The sequence below is a fragment of the Manis pentadactyla genome, chromosome Y (genome assembly GCF_030020395.1).
Source record: "Manis pentadactyla isolate mManPen7 chromosome Y, mManPen7.hap1, whole genome shotgun sequence".
Classification (NCBI taxonomy): Eukaryota; Metazoa; Chordata; class Mammalia; order Pholidota; family Manidae; genus Manis; species Manis pentadactyla.
Genome location: NC_080039.1, coordinates 33,358,700 through 33,379,545, shown reverse-complemented (window position 1 = coordinate 33,379,545; position 20,846 = coordinate 33,358,700). Strand labels below are relative to the sequence as shown.

The window sequence follows — 20,846 nt, the reverse complement described above, 5'->3', positions numbered from 1 at the left end:
AGGGTGGTCCCTGCATCAGCACCATCAAGAATGCAAATTCTCAGGCCCACTTGTACCTGCAAAGGGTGGTCCCTGGATCAGAAGCATCAAGAATGCAAATTCTCAGCCCCCACCCCTTATCTGCAAGAGGCCAGCAGGTCCTTTTTAGGAAGCGTCCCCAGGGCATTCGGGTGTGGGCTGAAGAGGAGAACCATGGATCTCACGTTTTTGTTGAGCCCTGTGCTGCACAAAGTCAAGTGGTTTTAAACACGGATGCATGACAACCAAGAAGAGCTAAATTTCAACAACTGCACACAGAGATTTATTTATTCAGTAGAAATCATAGAAAAAAAATGTGTGATGTGAATCTCGGTATTTACGCTTTCCGCCACGCTGCATCCTGTCACTAAACTTTCACTTCTTCCTGTTTCTCTCCCTCACCCCATATCGGATTTGTTAGTCTGTCTGTAGTGAAACAAGATCCTTCAAGTAAGAAATCTTGAATGCGCCCTGGCACAGGCCTGGCATCAGGACACCTCCTTTGAAAAGACACCCGATATGCCATAGTTTCTTTTGAGGAATAAATACACAGCTTAAGGGAACATGCTATATTGAAAGGATGACGTTAACTGGTTCATCTTTCTTGTGAAAGGATCAGCCAGTGACCAATGACTTAGTCGATCCTGACTATGCAGTGAAGTTCAACCATTGTGGAAACCAATATGAAGTTCCTCAAAAAACTAAAAATAGAAATACAATTTGACCCAGGAATCCCACTCTTTGGAATTTACCCAAAGAATACAACTTGTCAGATTCAAAAAGACATATTCACCCGTATGTTTATCACAGCGCTTTTTACAATAGACAAAATATGGAAGCAACCTAAGTGTCCATCAGTAGATGAATGGATAAAGAAGAGGTGGTACATATACACAATGGAATATTATTCAGCCATAAGAAAGAAACAAATCCTACTATTTGCAACATGGATGGAGCTGGAGGGTATTATGGTCAGTGAAATAAGACAGGTGGAGAAAGACAACTGCCAAATGATTTCCCTCGTTTGTGGAGTATAACAAAGCAAAAATGAAGGAACAAAATAGTAGGAGACTCACAGACTCCAAGAAGGGACTAGTGGTCACCAAAGGGGAGGGGTGTGGGAGGGCAGGTGGGGAGGGAGGGAGAAGGGGATTGAGGGGTATTATGATTGGCACACATGGTGTGTGTGGGGGGGATCATGGGTAAGACAGTGTAGCACAGAGAAGGGAAATAGGGACTCTGTGGCATCTTGCTACACTGATGGACAGTGACTGCATTGGGGTATGGGGGGGTGGCTCAATAATGTGGGTGAATAATGTAGTAACCACATTGTTTTTCATGTGAAACCTTCATAAGAGTGTCTATCAATAATACCTTAAGAAAAGAAAACACCAACATGTACATCAGCATCTTTTCCTCAGCAGAAGACCTAGTGCAACGTCACCCCCAGCTAGCCCAGTGCCATCCCAGAAACGTCCTCTTTGGAAGCAGAAGTCAGGCCGAGGGATGTCAGGAGGCGCACATGACTCCTAGCAGTAGGGGGAGGAGGGAGAGAGCCAGCTGAGGAGAAGCTCAAGGCAGGGGGTGCACCCGTTCTCCAGCGCACGCTGCAGGTTCTCACCCGGTGAGGGCCCTCTGGGGCCTCCCCCATCCGTGAACATACTCCACGCTTTGCCCACACGGGCAGGGAACGTGTATACGCTGCTGTAGCTATTTAACCTTTACAAAGGGGCGACATTTGTAAAGAAGGGCATCCTTGTGTTTAGGAATGTAAAAGACTGACGTGAATAATTAACAAGAAAGAAAGAAATTGTATGAGTCCCAGTACTATTTGCTTCAAACTAGAAGCTTTCTTGGTCTCATAGGGTTAGAGAAAAGTAGTTAAGTATTTGATCTATTGTTTCCTGTGTGGCTGGAAGCTATCTGTTTTGAACTGTTCATAAGTAATAATATATGTGATGGCTTAAAATAAAGCTCCGCAATGATAATTTAATTGAATGACCATTTGTAAAGTAACCTCTCTGATTGCCATTCAGCACGATTCACTGGCATTATCAATGACTCCATTTAGTAAGTAGGGGTTTGTTTCACAATATCTTTTTTCTGAACATCCATATTAAAGTTTAACAGATCTTTTTAAAAATGAACTTGTTCAAAAAATGTGGCTGGATCAAATATGGATGTATGGAAATAGAGTGTATCTTGTGAAAAAAAAAAAATGAGCATCGTTCCTTAGCATCATAAACCTAAAGGTAAAACCAAAACTATAAAACTTTGAAAGAAGACAAAGAACATCTTGGGAATCCTGGGCTACATGAAGTTTTCATAAAACACCAAAAGCCAGAGCCATAGTTGAACATGAGGGTAAAGGGGCTTTCATCAGAATCAGAAGACACCAGAAAGAAAAGAAAAGGCAAGCCACAGGCTGAGAAATATTCACAATACACACACACACACAAACTTGTACCTAAAATATATAAAAACTGAACTTACAGATGAAACAACAAGAAATGGACAGAGTAACAGCCCCCAAAGATGCCCAAGGCTCCCCACCCACCCACCCAGGAACCTGTGAATATCTCATTGAGAAAAATGGACTGTGTAGGTGTGTTAAGTTAAGAATTTTGAGACAGCGGACGACGAGCTGGATGGGCCCCAGCAACTTGTGCGTTCACAAGCCCTGGGGCAGAGTCGGATGCCTGCTCAAGGGTGACAACCACCGCAGCCCCCACGGCTGTTTGATGGCACACATTACTTATGAGCCTGTAACTGCGAAGTTAGTTAACAGTCAGTCACTGCTGGGCACGCCCATGGCCGGGCGCCACGGAAGTCGGCCACAGCCCTCCCTGGGGTGTCCCAGGAGCACCTGCACCCAACTCCCAGCTGGGCAGCCTGGGGCTTGCAGGCCACTGTCCAAGACCACCCGAAGGCAGAGGAGACCCCCTGCTCTTGTCTGACTTCCTGACCCCTGCTCTCAGTCCCTGTGCAAACCTGCCTCTCTGGGGAGCGACTCATGTTGACCAGTAGCTAGACTGCACCCCGGCTGGGGATTTTCATCTCGACCCAGCAGGTCCTTACTTTGCAAACCTGGACTCCAGGTTCTGAATTTGTCCCTGTTTCATTCCATGTCACCAGGAAGACTAATCTAGAAGCTCAAAGCAGCAACACCTCGCTCCCATATTCCCAGAGTTTGAAGAAAACTGAGCCGAGGGAATTAAGCAGAATGACTGCTGGGGTCCTGGGTGACAAGTGAGCTGTCTGAGCTCCCCAAGGGTAAGGCTGCTCCAAGGTCTCTCTCAAGACCTGGAGCAGAATCTACCCTACCAGGGCACGGAGCTCCCCATGAGGTCACGGAGTCTTACAGGGCCCTGCAGCTCAGGGACATGAACCTCTTCCTTTTGCACACAGACTCTGTCCCCGAAGAGGTGTGCTCTCCCTCCACCCACGTCACTCCTACACCACACCCTCCTGCGCTCAGCCCTCTGCCTCCCCACCTTGTGGCATAAATACAGGCCACAGCGCCAGGCAAAACCTAAGGGGGCCCATCAGTGAAGCAGCACACAGGAGACACCAATTCCCCTCTTAATGGCAGTCCTTTGAGAACCGGATCTCAAAGGTTTAGAATCTGAGAACCACAAACAACAGCCTCTTTCTGGGCCAGCACATCAGGGAGGAGGCGGAGTTCACGTGCGTTAGCTTGTCTAGGCAACAGTGGGTCACGCCGGCTCCTGTTGGGGCTGTCCGTCCCCCACGAGGGCTCTTTAAACATCTCTCTGCACCTTGAGGCTCGGGCAAGCTTGTCACAATTATTTACCGCCTTCCGTCTTGGTGCAAAGGCTGGGAGGGCAGCACTGTGGGCAGAGGTGAACGGTTTCACCAGCTGGTTCTTCCGTGTGAGAAGCTGTCTTATCCCCAAAGCCGGGGTCTTGGGGGTGCGCGGTGGAAGGAGGGGGGTGTGACGGTGGAGAGCCACACAGGTTTGGATTTCCATGCCAGCACTGCCACTGCCTAAAGGGACCACCCTGTCAAAGGGAAGGCGCCCTGAGCATCAGTTTCTACCACGGTGCAACGGGGAGCCCGCGCCCCGTCACCTAAGATGGCCTGGGGATGAAATATGTCGTCACACAGAAACCGTGCAGACAGAAGATGGGCTCAGCACACACCGCTTCACAGGAGGGGAAGCCGAAAATAAGCGGAGGGTAAGACGCTGCTTCTCCCATGAGGGTCTCAAAAGGGGGGCGTGAAGATACAAGGAGGACCCCTTGGCCCGGCCTCGCGGGTAGGAAGGCACGCCCCATGGTTTTGAGCCTCCGTCCCCAGTCCCGTCCTGCCCGGGGCACAGGGCGCCACGTACTCCACGGTGCTTCCTTAGGGAGTCACCCCTCCACTCCCACACCATCCTGGCTAAAGGGAGGTTCTGCTCCTCTTTTACGTTTAATTACCGGGAAGGTGGGCTGGAACGGACTACTGAACAGGAGAGTGAGGTCGCCTGGCTCCAGGGAAGACGGCCGGCCCCACCCACGGAAACACTGAGCGCCGTCCGACAGAGACAACCTGCAGGTAGGCAACCCACCTGCGACCCGGGAGGCAGGCGCCTGGCAGAGGCTGGGGCTGGCGACAGGACGGGGCTGTCTCTCCGGATGCTGCATGACATGTGACGGCAGCAGGCGGGCAGAGTGTGAATTTGTACCTGCAAGACAGCTACGGGACCTTTCAATTAGCTGTACGAAGGACAGGGAGCCTTAAATCCTACAGAGAGTAATGCTTTTACCTTCGTTTGCACAAGAAGCTGATACACAGAATAAAGAGCCCAGATGTACAGGGAGTAATCGCACTACATGCTACACGCGTATTGGTCTGTCGTTAAGACCACACTTTTAGTAGGTCCCATGGGGAAAAAAGGCTATTCACGTTAGTTTCCTATTCCAGATATTGACAGACCCTGGCGTTTCCTGAGTCCTTCCTGCCCACGCTTACTTCGTGGACTTTTCCAAGCACAATCTTAGAAGGTGTAGATGGCGATGAAAGACCGCTTTCCTATTGCCTGTAAGGAAGGTGCGGGGCTTTTATGGGATGGTATTTATCTCCTCACATTTTGGATCTGGCTCTATCAACAAGAGCCATCCTGCTACAGCTTCGCTGTCAGGTCACCCCCTCCCCTAGAAAATGCCACCGGGTATGTGGGCACAGCTCAGGGAGACAGCAGAGGGCGCCTCCCTGCCACTGGGGATGCTGGGCATGACTTACAGAGACTGCTGATGGGCCTGGACTCGGATTCTGATCAGCCACTTGGAAACCAATGCGTACTTCGAGGTGACTGCGTAAGAGCGCACGGAAAGAGCGCGCCGTCCCCACTCACTGGGCGGCCCGTGTGCACAGCGCTTGGGAATCAGGGTGGACCCTCGCTGGGACTTTCTCCAAGAGTCCTACGGTTGAGACTATTACTAGGGTCACGTTGTGCTTTTTGTATGTACTTCTCTTTGCAACATTGCTTTCAATATTTGAAAAAAGTTTACTACCATAACAAAAACAGTTCTAACCGGAAGGTGGGAGCTAACGCCGTGATTATCATAGATGTTTATTTTTTTGTTTTGCAAGGTTTGGGAACATTTAAAAATGTGATACCTTTTACCAATAACATTTGTTTTTTGGTTCATGATCCAAGGACAAATGCAAAAATTTCCTGGGCCATCTTTCTGCATCAGGCTAAATGGCTTTAAAATGAGATGAAGAAATAATGATTTAACTTATACCTTAAAGTGATGCTTCACAAATGGGGGAGAAATTATGTCCACCGAGAAACATAAAACATGAATGTGTTTTTAGTTTATACATTTTTTTTCTCCTATCTGACTAGAAAGACAACTGTATAAAACAGTAATTTTAACTCTGTTGACATGCACATAAGGAATAAGATGTAATCTTTCTGACAATAATAGGACAGGTGGAGGGTGAGAATGAAGCTACATAGGGGCAAAGTTTTTGTGTACTTTTTGAATCAAGTTGGTATTCATGCAAATAGGATGACTGTAACTTGTTCATTGTAATCCTCAGAGAAACACAAAGAAAATAACTAAATATAAATCAAAAGAAATGACAAGAGAATTAAAGTGGTGCACTAGAAAATATCTAGTTAATGCAAAAGAAGGCAGTAATAGAGGAATAAAGGGGTAAGAAAAAACAAAAAACAACAAAATGCTGAACAGACATCCTATGCTATCGACAGTGGCATTATATGTAAATGGTTAAAAACCCAAGCGAAAGGTAGAGGCTGGCAGAATAGATTGAAAAAAGAAAAAGAACATGGTCCAACTTATATATTGTCTAAATGACATACTTTAGATTAAAAGGTGCAAAAAGGCTGAAAGTGAGAAGATGGAAAAGATGTCCAGTGCAAACAGGAATGAGCCCAGAGCAGACCGGCCGTATCACGCAAGACACACTCAAGACAAGCATCTTCACCAGAAACAAAACAAATGATTTCAGTAGAGACATTCTATAATAATAAAAAGGTCATCCATCAAGATGCAACTAGCATAAACAGGTATGAGCTAACAACAGAGCCCCACAATGCATGAAACAAATCGATCACACTGAGGGGAGAAACAGATGGGGGCTTTGATAAAACGCTTCCAGTCACGGGGAGAATATAACCAGGCGAAAAATTAACGAGGAAATACAAGACTTGCTTTAAAACCCTGAACTAGTTGAACCACCATACACCAGCAGGCCCGACAGACATCTGTGGGCCCCCCACCCAACCATAACAAAAGAAACTTCTTCTCAAGCACACAGGGTGCGTACTGCTGGGCCTTAAAACAGGCCTCCCCATAAGGTGACATCATGCCAACTATTTCCCCCATCAACAGAGGAATGAAGTGAGACGTCAGAGGCAGAAGAAAACTTGGGAAATTCACCAACATCTGGAACTTAAACCACGCACGCCTATACAGTCAACAGTCACGAAGAAATACCAGAAACTAGAAGATACTTCGGGATGTCTGAAAATGCACACACAACATACCAAAGTCTATGGGATGCTAGGGAAGCAGAGCTGAGGAGCACGTTTATGGCTGCAAATACCTGTATTACTAAAGAATGCTCAGGGTCACAAAACATGATGGGCTGGAAGATGAGAAAGGAGGCCAAGGGCCAAGGAGTGCTGGCAGCCCCTGGTTGCTCGAATAGGTATGGAAATGGACTCTCTGTGAAGAGCCTGCAGAAGGAACACACCCCTGCCAACCCGCCAACTTTGGTCCGGTGAGACCGATGTAGGATTTCTGGCTTCCAGAATTTCAACGTGATACATTTGCGTTACCTTAAGTTTGCAGTAACTGGCTGCCAGAGCAAACAGACAACTAATACAATGAGAAACTCTCTCAGCCATCCATTTCTCTTTCTCTCTGATTGCAATGGCTTCTGTACAAGGACTCTGAAACAGATCAAAAGCACAACCTAAGGTTAAACCATCTTCACATCTCACTCCCAAGCGCCCTAACAAGCAGAGGTCAAGGGCAGCTGCAGAGAGCTGCAGGAGGGCGTGTGGCCACTTCCCTGAGGCCACCTGCGTGGCGGCCACGCCACAATCACACAAGCATGAATCTTTCTAATCACTGGGTTTGTCTGTCTTTTTCTTTCCATTTCTTGTGGACACGTCACAGCCCTGCCATTTAGTAAGAAAGAGACGATCACAGGGTTCTGAACGGACGTGCTCTTTCCCATCTTCCAGACAGCTGAGCCCTGTTCAGAGCTGGTTACCCTGGACCCCAGGCTTTCTGGGTTCATGCTGAATCCACATGTTCTTATGTCTTCTGAAAATGTGAAGTTACTAAAGAATGCTCGGCCATTCTTTACCAGCCCTCAGCCTCCACAAGATGCACAATGGTTCTAAAGACATTCTTCCCCAGCAGCCATCGGCTTCCATCCCTCCCCAGGGTCTGCCTTTAAGGGGCCGCCTGCTTGCCTTCTGTTTCTGTCCTCGCTATAGGTTCCAGGGAATCCCCGACTGACAGTCCCTTGGAGTAGATCCCCAGCCGTGTAGGCATTCGTATGGAGACGATGCCAGAAAATAGTTTTAATCAGGGCAATCAAATCGTCATGAAGTCCAGGAAACACACTGAGATGAAAACAGTGATAAATGGTACAAAATGCTCCTCCTTTAAGAAGCAAAGGACAAATGTCGTGTAACTGGGGTGTTCTTTATTCAATGATTTTGTGTGTGTGTGAGTCTGTGTAGGAATGTCAGAGAGCTCTATGGCGAAAGGTGACAGGAGTGAGAGAGGTGAAACTTGCCCTGTCATCTTGATGGCTCCCACTCAGCGCCCAGCCTGGACACTCACAGTCCACATTCCTGGCTGCGATTTGCAGAAATCTTTAAGTGCTGGTCCGGACCACTTGATCCCTTCACGGTAGCAAAATTCTAAATCTCTGGGTGCAACAGTCCTCTTGGGTTGCCGTAACCAAGTACACAGACTGGCGGCTTAAGCCACCGAAATTTACTTCCTCACAGTCTGCAGGCTGGTAGGCTAAGTGCCAGGGGTCAGCAGAAATGACACATTTAAGGGACGGGTATGTTTCTGAAACTCTAACATCACCAGTTGGTAAATTTTTAAAGCTGGAATGTACAGTAGCCCTCACAGAACCCAAGACGTGCCCTCAGTAGTGCTAAGCTCCTACGATAAACTCACCACCTGTGTGCGTGCCAGCCGTATGATGAGAGCTGTGTGACAGGCGTCAGCCATACAAGTCAGGGCTGCACCTTACTGGCCACAAGGCAGAGAAGGGCTCCCCTGGAGCAGAAGTGTGCTCCTGGCACTCCACGCTGGTGCCCAGAATGGGGTTCCCCATCATCAGTAAGAGGTGGGCGTGGACACTGGGAAATCAGACAGCTCTGCCGGTGTGCGGAGGGTTTTCTGCACCTGGGTCTGGGTATCTAGTTTCTATTTACAGCATGGCTATCTGGGGAAACACGTTCCACTTTTCCAAGTTCTGCACACACCTTAACTATGTTAGGCCCTTTGTTTACAGCCCAGTGTCGATGGCGGTGAATGGTGACAAGACCAAATTCAGATGGCCGCTGCGTGAAAGCACAGGGCCCAAGGTGGGCATTCCGGGAACACACGAGGCTACGCATGTGCTACATGGCAAGTTCCTGGCCCAGCCACGCTGTCTCTTTTCTGTAACTGCAGTTGTTTACTAAGCGTGCACTTAAGTGCAGCCGCCCTCTGAGTTCCTGCGGGTGAAACAACACGTTGAACACTGTCCTCACCCGGGAAGACAGGACAGAGACTTTAGCCTTTGGCAGTTCTGCGTACCACTGCTCCGACATAATTAGAGAAAGCCAGTCCATGCAAAAGATGTTCTAGGATGTAATTAGTAATGCCCCAACATCTCATTAAGGACAGTTAACAACCCCTGGAGATCACAGGGCGCATACCACACCGTATCCCCAGTTCTCTTCACGTGTTTCTGTTTTCACACTGCCTCCACTGTATGGAAAACGGGGCGTGCAGCACACAGGGCTCAGCCTCGCCCTGCCACGGAAGGACTACCCTTCCCTCCAACCTGCAGGGGTGCACTCATCTGCGTTGCTCCGCTGACAGGCGCTCCACGTCCGGGCATGGCTCTGAGTGCTGACAGCGAACAGCCCACAGACCCACCTACAGCGGAACCTTCCAGGAGAACACGGTCTGGAAGCCAGAGCTGTGCTCACGGACTTTTCTCCCAGCCCCAGAGGGTGGGGCTGAGCTCTTCTGCGCCGTCAGAGGGCTGCGAGGGCTCAGCCCGCCCCAGGCCCTGGGAAAGGGAGGCAAAAACCGCCACGAGGAACGGCGGCCCCTCTGGGAAGCACCGCTTAGTTATGATCTCCTCGTATCAACAGCCTGGACTTCTCCTTTGGAATACGAGGTCCTCCCTTCTTCAAGGACTCAGACCCTTTCAAGGGAATCAAAGGAACACAGACTTTGGAAGCCGCACAGAGTGACACATCCTCAAAGACTGACCCCAGAATGGCAGGCTCTGACACACAGGTCAAGACAGAACCAGAGGATGCAGGGACCTCAGACCCATGAAGCGCTCTGATGGCTCCCTCTGCACTGGGGTAGCCCGCTTCCCTCCTGGCTTCCAACTTGTTCTTTTGCTATTTCCATGCAAAATAAAACAAAACATACAACAAAATACGGTGGGCATAGGTTAGTATAGATTTCCAGCTCCGTCCTTCCTAGCGCACCTACCTACCTGTGCACTGTCTGTGGGAAGTCGGACCTCAAACATAAATTGAAAACGTCTACGATGGGTATGGCCGCTGCAAAGATGGGTCTCGACTGACGGCTACCTGTTTCCATCTCCTTTGGGACGGCACGGGGGTTTTGCTGTCTTGAGTGGGAAAGCACGGGAGGTTCATCCATGACGTCCCCCTAAGGGCTGCCCAGGCTTTCAGGGAACTGCACCTCCCCACGTTCTCACGCCCGCAACAGATGGCATCACTTCTATGAGGGCTTACCGACCCCTCTGGTCTCTACTTCAGAACAAGGTGGCGCTGTTCACCTGAGTCTGACAGGCTCCTTGCCATGTCTTTCTCCCTCACCCGCACCCAAGCCAGCTGCCAACCAACGGGCTCTGGACCAGGCCTCTCCACCTCCGCTCACACCAACCGTGTCCTTGCGTGGGATGCACCCACGTGCTGCCCTCCTGGACCCTGTGTAGGGACCTTATTTGGAAACAGGCTCTTTGAGGCTGCGATCCAGCAGAGGATCTGCAGATGCCATCACCCTGAATCACATGGCTGGGTCCTAAGTCCAGTGACAGGTGTCACATGGGAGAGGTCACGGCAAGACGGAGCAGAGACTGAAGGGTCCAGGCCACAAGCTCAGGGACGCCTGGGAGCTGGAAGCAGCAGGAAGGACCCTCCCCTGGGAGTGTGGCCCTGTTGACACCTTGATTTTGGACTGCTGGCCTGAATACCCTGAGGAAATGAATTTATATTGCTTTCAGCCACCAGATCGTGGCAACTTCTCACAGCAGCCCTAGGACACGGACACAGCCCCGCATCACCCACCGGGGTGACCACGACAGCCTGCTAGCGGGCCTCCCAGCGCCGAGGCCGAGCCGGCACACCCTGAGGTACACCCTTCCACGGCACACTCTGCCTCCGAGGGAGGCTGCCGGCTGGGAGGTAATGTCCAAATTCCTGAGTCCGGCACGAGGGCTCACCTGCCTGTCCTGGGCACGGCTTCCTCCCTCCTCTGCTCCTGCCACGCACTGGGTAGCTCTTCTCTGGTGCCACCCAAGCCGCCTTTTCTCCAACCCCTGGCCCTGCATGTCTGCACAGCCCTGCGGGCACAGGGAACCCTCAGCTCCTCCTCCACCCAGCAACTACCCCAGCCCCCGCGGAGCTCAGGATGAGTCCTCCGTGTGGGAAGCACACTCTTCCTCCCAGCCCGGGTCAGCTCGGCAGAGAGGTGACAGTGCAGGAGGCGGCATCTGCCCCCCACCCCGCACACCACAGCACGCCCGACTGTAGTCCCGGACGTGCAGGGGCAGTGCTGTGTCCCGTCCCCGCCCCAGTCTGAGCACCTGCCACCTGGGGGCCATGCTACCGAAGGCTGTGGGGGTTCCTGATGGAAGGAAGGCCCTGAGCATCCCTCTCTCTCGTGGTCCCCATGGAACCACCCCACTGGGCACTGCCTAAATTCCTTATCAACTTAAAGTTCTATCTCCAAACTCTCCCCAGCAGGCAGTGCCGACCACCTCCAACCACCCTGATGGACCCACCTCCCGGCTGGCAGCAGTAGGCCACTCTAACCACCTCAGACGGCTGGATACCTGCATGGCTCCTGGGACCCAGGGGAGTCTTTAAATGTTTTTATCAGGCTGCTTGCAGCTGGGCAGGGTCAGCACGACCGCTTAAGCAAGACGGGTGTTGACATATGGCTGGGGCTTCCGGAGAGGAACACGAGACCCAGAGTCGATTACACATTTGTTATGAGCACATACCCAAGCACACGAAAAGATGCTCCACATCGCTAATCATCAGGGAAATGCAAATTAAAACCACAGTGATCTCTCACCTCACACCAGTTACGATGGCCAACATCCAAAAGACAAGGAACAACAAATGCTGCTGAGGATGTGGAGAAAGGGGAACCTTCCTACACTGCTGGGGGGACTGTAAATTAGTTCAACCATTGTGGAAAGCAGTATGGAGGTTCCTCAAAAAACTAAAAATAGAAATACCATTTGACCCAGGAATTCCATTCCTAGGAATTTACCCTAAGAATGCAGGAGGCCAGTTTCAAAAAGACAGATACACCTGTATGTTTATCACAGCACTGTTTACAATAGCCAAGATATGGAAGCAACCTAAGTGTCCATTAGCAGATGAATGGGTAAGGAAGATGTGGTACATATACACAATGGAATATTATTCAGCCATAAGAAGAAAAGAAGTCCTACCATTTGCAACAACATGGATGGAGCTAGAGGGTATTATGCTCAGTGAAATAAGCCAGGTGAGAAAGACAAGTACCAAATGATTTCACTCATCTGTGGAGTATAAGAACAAAGCAAAACTGAAGGAACAAAACAGCAGCAGAATCACAGACTCTGCAAAGGGACTAGGGGTTACCAAAGGGGAGGGGTGGGGAGGGAGAAGGGGATTAAGAGACACAATAATTAGCACACATAATGTATTGGGGGAGTACGGGGAAGGCAGAATAGCACAGAGAAGACCCGTAATGACTCTATAGCATCTTACTACACTAATGGACAGTCACTGCGATGGGGGGTGAGGACTTGATAACATGGGTGACTGCTGAAACCGCACTGTTGTTCACGTGAAAGCTTCACAAGGTTGTACATCAACGATACCTTAATTTAAAAAAAATAAAAATAAAAAAGCAAGAGGCAATAATTAGGCTTGCAAGCTGCTGAAACTGAGGTCAGCAAGGGACAGCGAACCCTGTACATGCATGAATAAGTGACCCCAGGGTTCCAACGTCAGGGATACCTCTGTGCCTACGGAAACACACATACTCGAGCATTACTTTGAGAATCATCTCGTTAGTTCACACACATTCAAGCTCCAACCCCAGGTTTCCTTGGACCTTGGCAGCCTGCAGGTAGGGAGGTAAAACGAACCCAAGCCTGGGGCTACGGAAGTCAGCAGCGCCGTGCAGTGAGAACCTGTCCCAGGAGCCCAGGGGAGTCGGCTGGCAGGCAGCCGCAGAACAGTGTCACCCGCTCTGTGCAGCACACCACGGGAATCGCAGGCCCTGGGCGGATACTCTTTGGAATAATTTAGGAAACTTAACATTCTTTTTTGGGGGGGATGTGAACTCCTGACATACTATCACCTCCCAGTTAAGATACCACAAAAAGAAATTCTGGGTCACAGCTGAGAGAAGGTTTTACTGTATCGAATGCCCAAACGATCAGTCACGGGTATTCATGTATCCCCGTGAAGGGACTGGGCTGTCAAAGGGAATCCACTGTGCCCTAAGGCTGCGACACCTTCCAGCTACCCGCTGTCCATCAGTCGCTTGTCAAACATCGTGTCCCAGCTTGGATGAGTTAGTTACCTGGGCAGGCACATGGGGGGTGATTTCAGCAATGGTTCTGAGGGTATTATCTACCTTTGCATTATTTGCATTGCCTTGACTCACCTATCTACCCCTGAAAAAATGACACAGTGTAACTGATTATTTATATAGTAGTTTAAAAAAAGGTAAACAAAAATAGAATCAGAGTAAACAGCACACAATCAGAAAGACAAAGGGGACAGAAGAATCCTCAACACACAGCTTCTCAAGGACGAAGAACAAACAGGTTCGTGAGAAAATACGATGACTGCTCTCCCGTGAACAGTCCTGGAGGTGACGTGCCAGGACGCCAAATACAACCACTAGGAGGATGCGGAGGCAGGAGAAAGCAGGGAAAGGGCCTTTCACACGCGCACTGCCAGGAATCTGCGGACTACTTCAGTCACGGTGCCGGCTGGACAAAGCCCTCATTTATCCGCAGGATGGTGCAGTTTAAATCTCGCCGCGGCCTCGACCATTCTAGAAAACAACGGCAGGTGTGGGGGACAATCGACTACAAACTACATAAAAAAATGGAGCTTCGTGCTGGTTGACTGGGAAGCAGAAAACTAAAGGCGTCTGAGGCCAACCCGAGTCCACACGTGCATTGCTTTTTGATTACTGACCCACTTTTCTTTAACGGCCAGTACGGTCTATAGTCACCTTCCCCCAAGCCCTGCCACCATCACACTCCCACCTGAGGAAGTCCAAGGCAGGCCCCCTTCCGTGTGGGCCCCGCTTGGCCGCGAGGTCTCAGACTGGCCTCCCAACGGCAGCCAACTCCTTTGCAAATGTGGACAATGACCTAGATTTCACCTAGCAAGGTGACATGAAGAGCAAGTGGGTGCCGTTAGCTCCCAGCAGAGCCAGGGCCCACAGAATGTAAACGTCCGTCCTACCGCAGAGGTGCCCCGACATCCGGGAAGCACATGGCAAAGGCGGGTTCTCCAAATGAAGAGCTGAGGATGGTTATCTCACTCCTGCTGAGAAGGCTGCAAGTTCTGGGGGCGGACAACCACACACAGGGGCATCCCAAACCATCCTTTACTTTTCCCGACCTTCCCGAGAAAGCACCGAGACTTTCTGGGAATGCTCGGGTGCAGGAACATGATGTGATGCGGGCTATGGGCACTGGAAAGCGCATTATTTCCACTTTTCAGCCTCGTAATTATACTGCAGGACCAAATGGAAACATCAGTCAGTCCCTCCAAAAATAGATCAAGGGCATGTACTCGTACCATACGTAGAAATGTTTCACCATCAGCTTTATGAGTGTTCCAGTGTCCAAACAAATCAGCACAGATGAGATGAACAAGAGAACGCCAGGGTGGGATGGGATTCCCGCCGGTCTGGGCATGACTGAGAGCTGGTTCAGTCAATGGAGATTTCCTGGCTCAGCAAAACCAAAGTCCCTGCCCCTCCAGGAGCTTATGGGGCATCCTGAGCCCTGGAGAAATATGCACCACCGAATAGTCTCAACTGCTATTATTGGGCAGGTAGGAAACTATGGGAATGTGAATTATGGGAATATCAGTTACACTCTGTGTAATGATATTTACAATGTCTAATTGTAATGAGACATCTCATTTTGCATGAGGGAAGCCCCATGTCAACCCATTAAAATCCTGCAATCTGTGTGTATTTATGGAGATGCAGTACATTATAAACAATACTACAAATATTCTTCTCATTTCTCCTTGCAGACCCATCTTCTTATTTTCTGATTTTTTTTAAGAATTCGAAAAGCTTATTTTTCTTTGCTGATTTTTTTAAGGATTTTAAGTAATGACCACATCAGATTCCTTGAAAACAATTTTACGTATACCACATCGTATAGATACCAAAATGCCTCTTTACAAATATTCTTAACATCTACCCTCTGTCTGTCCTCATTATCAATAGCTGGCAACCTAGGTTGCTTCCTGAAGCTCTCCATCTGGACTGTTTGGCATGGCCAGCAATCCCAAAATGTGGCTATCAGACATGTGAAATGTGGCTAGTCTGAGCTGAGATGGGCTTTGAGTGTAAAGTAAACATACATTTCAAAGACTCGGTATCAAAAAATCAATGTAAAGTATCCCAATCGTTTATATATTGACTGCACTGAGTAACAGTATTTTGGATATGCTAGCATAGAAAAAAAAAATGTACCATTCAAGTTCATTTCATCTGTATGTTTTGTTTTTTTGGAGTTGCTACTAGAAAATTTTATGTGGTTCTATTTGTCTTAGTGCTGCTCTAGACCACAGAGTTCCTTGTGTTTTAAAGAGAATGAGACCATCTCTTGTGCTCCTAATTTCAGTTATTTATGAACTAGATAATCTTCCCTTTCCAGGAGCTGAGATGCAGTTTAATACTTGTCACTCCCCTCCTTCAAAATCTTGTCCTGGTTCATAAACAACTCAATCCCCTTTTCTCTTCTGTAAATGGCACTTGAGAGCTGAAATTACCACCTAGATCACAGCTGACTGCTACCTTATGTCAACAAACACATAATCCAAAAAGGTATTTTTTGTTTGAAAGCACAACAGCATTGTATGTTTCAAAAACACTTGGAAAGTGCGCTGATGTTCTTGTCAACATTTCTATCTGCAAAAACTTCACTTACTTCCTCATGTCCTCTGATTAAACAAACTCCCATAATGTAAGAATTCCCCATAGAACTCTCTTTTTCCAATTTCCCTTCACCAAGAATGCGTGTATTGGGGCTACCCTGACAAACAGGACTTCCTGGGGAAATGCATTCAAAATGATGAAAAGCAGACTTCCTGCAAAGGCCTCATTATAAACGATAAGATATTGTTATACAAACAGTGGATATACTGAAGTGAAGCAGTGAAGAATTAGAGCAGGCCTAACTGGGCAGAGTAAATGAGTTAAAGTAGTACATTTTGGAAAGTGGTGTTTTACACAAGATGGTTTGTAGAGGAAATAGAATAAGCCAAGGTGACTTTTTGAGAAAGTTCTTCAAGGCCTTACTACCTCACAGGAGTTAGGGCAGAAAGGAGAATAAGGGCAGAAAAGGCAGAGGGAAAAAAGAGGTAGGTCTTGTCTTCTCTTAGAGCAACGTGTGGGGGCTCTCCGAACAGTTCAGAAGATTGCAAATCAGAGCCACATGCTGAATCAATAAACTTGCCTGAACCAGCAAGAGGAGAGACCCTAGTTGATAAGTAACCCTGTGGGTAACTCGACATAAACCATATTCATTGCCCCAGGGAATGGTACATGCGAATCTCGAGTTGGGAGGAAGCATTAAGCTCATTTAGTTTAATAAATTTAATTGTAATGAGACATCTCATTTTGCATTAACATTAATGAGACTCCCACAACTGGTTCTCTGGACCTTTCATTAGAGGGTAAGGAATTTAACTGACAATTTAACTTCTTACCCACCTGAGCAGGGAAAACCATGTCTACCAGCTAAACGTATCAATCCCAGAAGGTTTTTGAAATTGAGTCATTTCCTATTTCATAGCTGCATATGCTTTATCTCCAATTAGGGACCTCTGTGGGGATTTTTTTTTATTGCCTTAGGACTTCATCCATGTATCTATCTGCACCCTTACAATGAAGAGACTGGTTTTCGTATGCGTTTAAGTAAATCAGTCTTATTACTGAACCACGCAGCAGCTGAGGGGAGGGCAAAGTCCCACTCACCATGGAAGAGGGGCACATCATTTGTATTTAGAATCACATCGATCTTGAGTCATCTCTCACTTTTGTTCCTTATTAGCTCCATGGGGTAGTTATCTCTCTGACACGCAGTGCTTTTTTTGTTGTTAGTCAATGCAAATATTTCTCTGTACTGTCATCACACACACGCAGCCCCCTTTGGATGAAGCCCCTAAGACATTTCTGCAACAAAGAGAATCCCATGTCCCTCAGTTATGACCCAGAGTGTGTGTGGGTAGTGGACTGAGTAATTAGAGATTAAAGAAAATTGGGAGTCTGCAAACCAAAGTAAAGCAAACTGCACAGACCCAGGACTCTTAGTTCCCCCTCAAGGCTATAGATAAACTCTGGAGTAGTGTATTGTCCAGATGTTTTATAGGACTTTGACCCCTAGCAGATGGGTTACCTCCTGACCACAAGCACACATATTATTAGCAGACTGGGTGGACCTAGAAAGACTGATTAACTACGAGCCCTGAAACGGTCACATCACCTCACCACTGCCCATCAGAAGATGGGCATCGTCTGACCACACACCGTGCAACCCTTTTCTATCATTTTGTTCTTAAAGACCTTTGCTTAGAAGCAAACGTGAAATTCGGGACCTTGGCCATTAGCCGCTCGTTCTCCTCGCAGAGCGTCCTGCAGTCAATACCCAGTGTCTGTCACTGCATCCTGATGTCAGTTAGACTTTGCTGCGCATCAGGTGAGTGGACCCAGGTTTGTGTGGATGAGGAACAGTGCCCTGCAGGAGTTTATGAGATGAAGCAATAATGGATGTGCATGTCCACCAGCTCGGCAGTCTAAAAGTATGCATTTTCACAGTTTTATGGGGGCAATGGTCAGAACATGCGTTTCATAACACGACAACCCTTCATAGTGTTATGAAACAGGTCGAGGCTTCGGGCGAGGACTCAGGGCACTTCTGAATTACCCGTGGGGCGTTTTCTTGTTTGAATTCTACTTTTGGGTTGTATTTGTGGCGAACTTCCTGACCGCGCGCCGTTGCAGCCCGACTGGCGCGCGCCCTGGGACGCCCCACCCCCACCCCACCCCCCTGCACGGCGTGTTCTGCAAACTTTGAGGAGCTTGGGAGAAAATGCAGATTCCGACTGCGCAGATGTGGGGTGGGGCCTCGGTTCCGCACGGCCAGCCGGGCGGCTCGGGCTGATGCCGGCGCGGCCAGCCGAGCCCTGCGCGCCGTCCCTGCAGCGGGCAGCCCCTCTCCGCACGGTGCCTTGCAGCGGTGCCCGCCGGCTCCAGAGGGCCGGTAGCCAGCCGGGCTGCAGCCGCTGCGCCCCAGGGGCGCGCCTCCATCTCGGACAACCAGACGCCGCCGGACACAGTGGGCAGAGACCCGCAGCGCCGGGCGGCCCACCACGAGCCCAGCGCGGCAGCGGCGGCCCGGGCCCCGGCGCGCAGACCCGGAGCAGCGCCGGCCCGAGGTACCCGCCCGCCCGCACGGGGTCCCGGAGCGCCGCCCCACGCGCCCCGCCGTGCGCGCCCCGAGCGCCGTGGACGCCGCGGACCCGCCGCGCCGCGCCCGCCCGCCCGGCGGTCCCGGGCTCGGCCCTCACGGGAGGCGGCCCTGGCTACCCACCCAGAAGGAGGCCGTCCATGTCGAAGAGCAGGTGGGTCACTGGCCGCAGCGGGATCCCGGGTGCCGCCATTGCGTCGCCGCCTACGCCAGGTGGGGGCAGACAGGAGGCGCGCGCCCGTCGTCCCGCGCACGCGCGCTCTGGAAGCCTTGCGCGCCGCGAGCCGCTCTGCGCACGCGCGACTCGGTCCTCGTCGTAGCCGCGGCCCGAGCCGCGCACGCGTGTGCGCGCTCCTGGTCACCCAACCCCACCCCCCCCTCACCCCCTCGCCGGCCTCAAGCCGCTCTGCGCAGGCGCCCTGTTACCTCTCTTCGGGCCTTCTGAGCGGCTCCCGCGCACGCGCACTCCAGTCTTGCCGGAATTTTTACGGGGCAGGCCTCGGGCTATCAGCACGTGTGCAGCCGTGTGCCCCTAGGGGTGGGGATCGTCCGAGCCTGGAGGGTGTGCAGCCCCTGGCGCCTCCCTGGGACCTCCCCCTGGCCAAAGCTGATAGGAAAGGGCGACAGAACAAGAGTTTCTGGCCTGCCTTACTGTACCCCCGCATATCTCATCTGCCTCCGCTTGCTCTGAATTTTCTTCCTCTCACAGCCTTTCTGAGTGCAACTTGAAAAACTTTTTTTTTGCGAGGGTTGAGGGGGGGAGATGTTCGATTTTGTCACTCTCAGAAATACATTTTTGGTCCCTGTTCCTATTGAGTGTCTTTTGGCGTTGTATATGCATATTTAAGCATAAGGATAGGACCTTACAATAAGCAGATGTAAGGAAAGTTCCAGAGACGGGAAAATGTTTAAAATATTTCCAGTGAAGTGCATAAAGTGTGCGCTGGGCCATGCCTGGCCTCAGCAAGCGTATCCACGAGGAGACGGGACCTCTGTCTGCCTCAGGATCCTCATGGGGAAGATGGGAGTGTCCAAGAAGATAAGGCGCGTCTTGGTGCTAGCAAATTGTGGTCGCTTCATTTATGTCTTTTTGTAGCTGTTCTTGTAAGAGACTCACCCTTGTTTAGTGTTGTCATGATTTCCCTTTGAGGACACTGCACCTCGGAGAAGGCAGTTTATCAACCAGTTAGTAATGGGACTGTGATGTAAGGCAGCAAGGCTGCGGTAACAAAGTACCTCCAGCTGGGCGGCCTCAGCAGCAGAAGTGGGTGGTCTCCCAGCTGGGTGGCCTCAGCAGCAGAGTGCGTGGTCTCCCTGTTCTGGAGGCCAGAGGTCTGAACTGAAAGGTCAGCAGGGCTAATGCCTTCTGAGGTCAAGACAACAGGACGTGTTCCAGGCCTCGCTCCTTGCATTGTGCATGGCCATCTTCTGTCTATGCATCTGTTTTTGTGGGCAAAGTTCCCTCTTTATAAAAACACTAGTAATATTGGATTGACCACCCACCCTCATGACCACCTTTTAATTCGATTACCCATATAAAGATGCTATCTTAAACAGGGTCGTGTTGTGAGGTATACTTGAGTTTTGGACTCCAACGTACCTATTTTGAGGGTTGACAGATGGGCTCCGCAGTGATTAATGAGGCCGCCGGTACGCCAGCACTTGACCTGTGGCAGCCTCTGCAGTTCTGCGTCCCAGTTGCTTTCCATTCTCCGGAAACGAAAGGAACTGTTCTTTCTTCCTCCGCTTGTAACAACGCTGTACTTCCGCTGATTCCTCAGATAAAAGAAGTATTTTTTTAAAGGGAAAAAGAACCAGGAGTGAGAATTTGAAATGCAGGGAACCTAGGAGCTATAGTTGATCTGAATGTCGGGGATACTTGGCTCCTTAGAGGGAACTTGGGGACTTGTCCGGGTTTTGAAGCTTTCTAGAGATTTGCTGTAAAAGTAAGTATACACATATGTGTAGGCGATGAAGGTGTCAGACAAGTTGGTACAGACATATTTGGAGAGGGACCCCCATGTCTGGCTTTTCAGCCACTAGCACTCTCGGCTCTTGGCAGAGAAGCCAGTTTGTTCACTTACCTGAAACAAGGTGCCCTT

At 49.8% G+C, this 20,846-nt stretch overlaps 2 protein-coding genes across 13 annotated transcripts in view; one reads left to right on the top strand and one right to left on the bottom strand.

Moving 5' to 3' along the window:
* PUDP (pseudouridine-5'-phosphatase) overlaps positions 1-19,022 on the bottom strand; it is a 97,856-nt gene extending 78,834 nt beyond the window's left edge. For 2 of the 3 annotated variants that reach the window (XM_036932601.2, XM_036932598.2), the window contains exon 1: positions 18,868-19,022. In XM_036932601.2, the coding sequence (XP_036788496.1) occupies positions 18,868-18,937 (70 nt within the window). In that variant the 5' untranslated portion in view covers positions 18,938-19,022. Of the gene's footprint in view, positions 1-11,790; positions 12,151-18,867 lie in introns of those variants that run through there. The other variant, XM_036932599.2, reaches the window with a different exon arrangement.
* LOC130678838 (steryl-sulfatase-like) overlaps positions 17,575-20,846 on the top strand; it is a 469,951-nt gene continuing 466,679 nt past the window's right edge. For 2 of the 10 annotated variants that reach the window (XM_057496241.1, XM_057496240.1), the window contains exon 1: positions 18,345-18,898. In XM_057496241.1, coding sequence (XP_057352224.1) covers positions 18,438-18,898 — 461 coding nt within the window. In that variant the 5' untranslated portion in view covers positions 18,345-18,437. Of the gene's footprint in view, positions 17,974-18,331; positions 18,899-20,846 lie in introns of those variants that run through there. The other 8 variants (XM_057496243.1, XM_057496242.1, XM_057496239.1 and 5 more) reach the window with 8 other exon arrangements.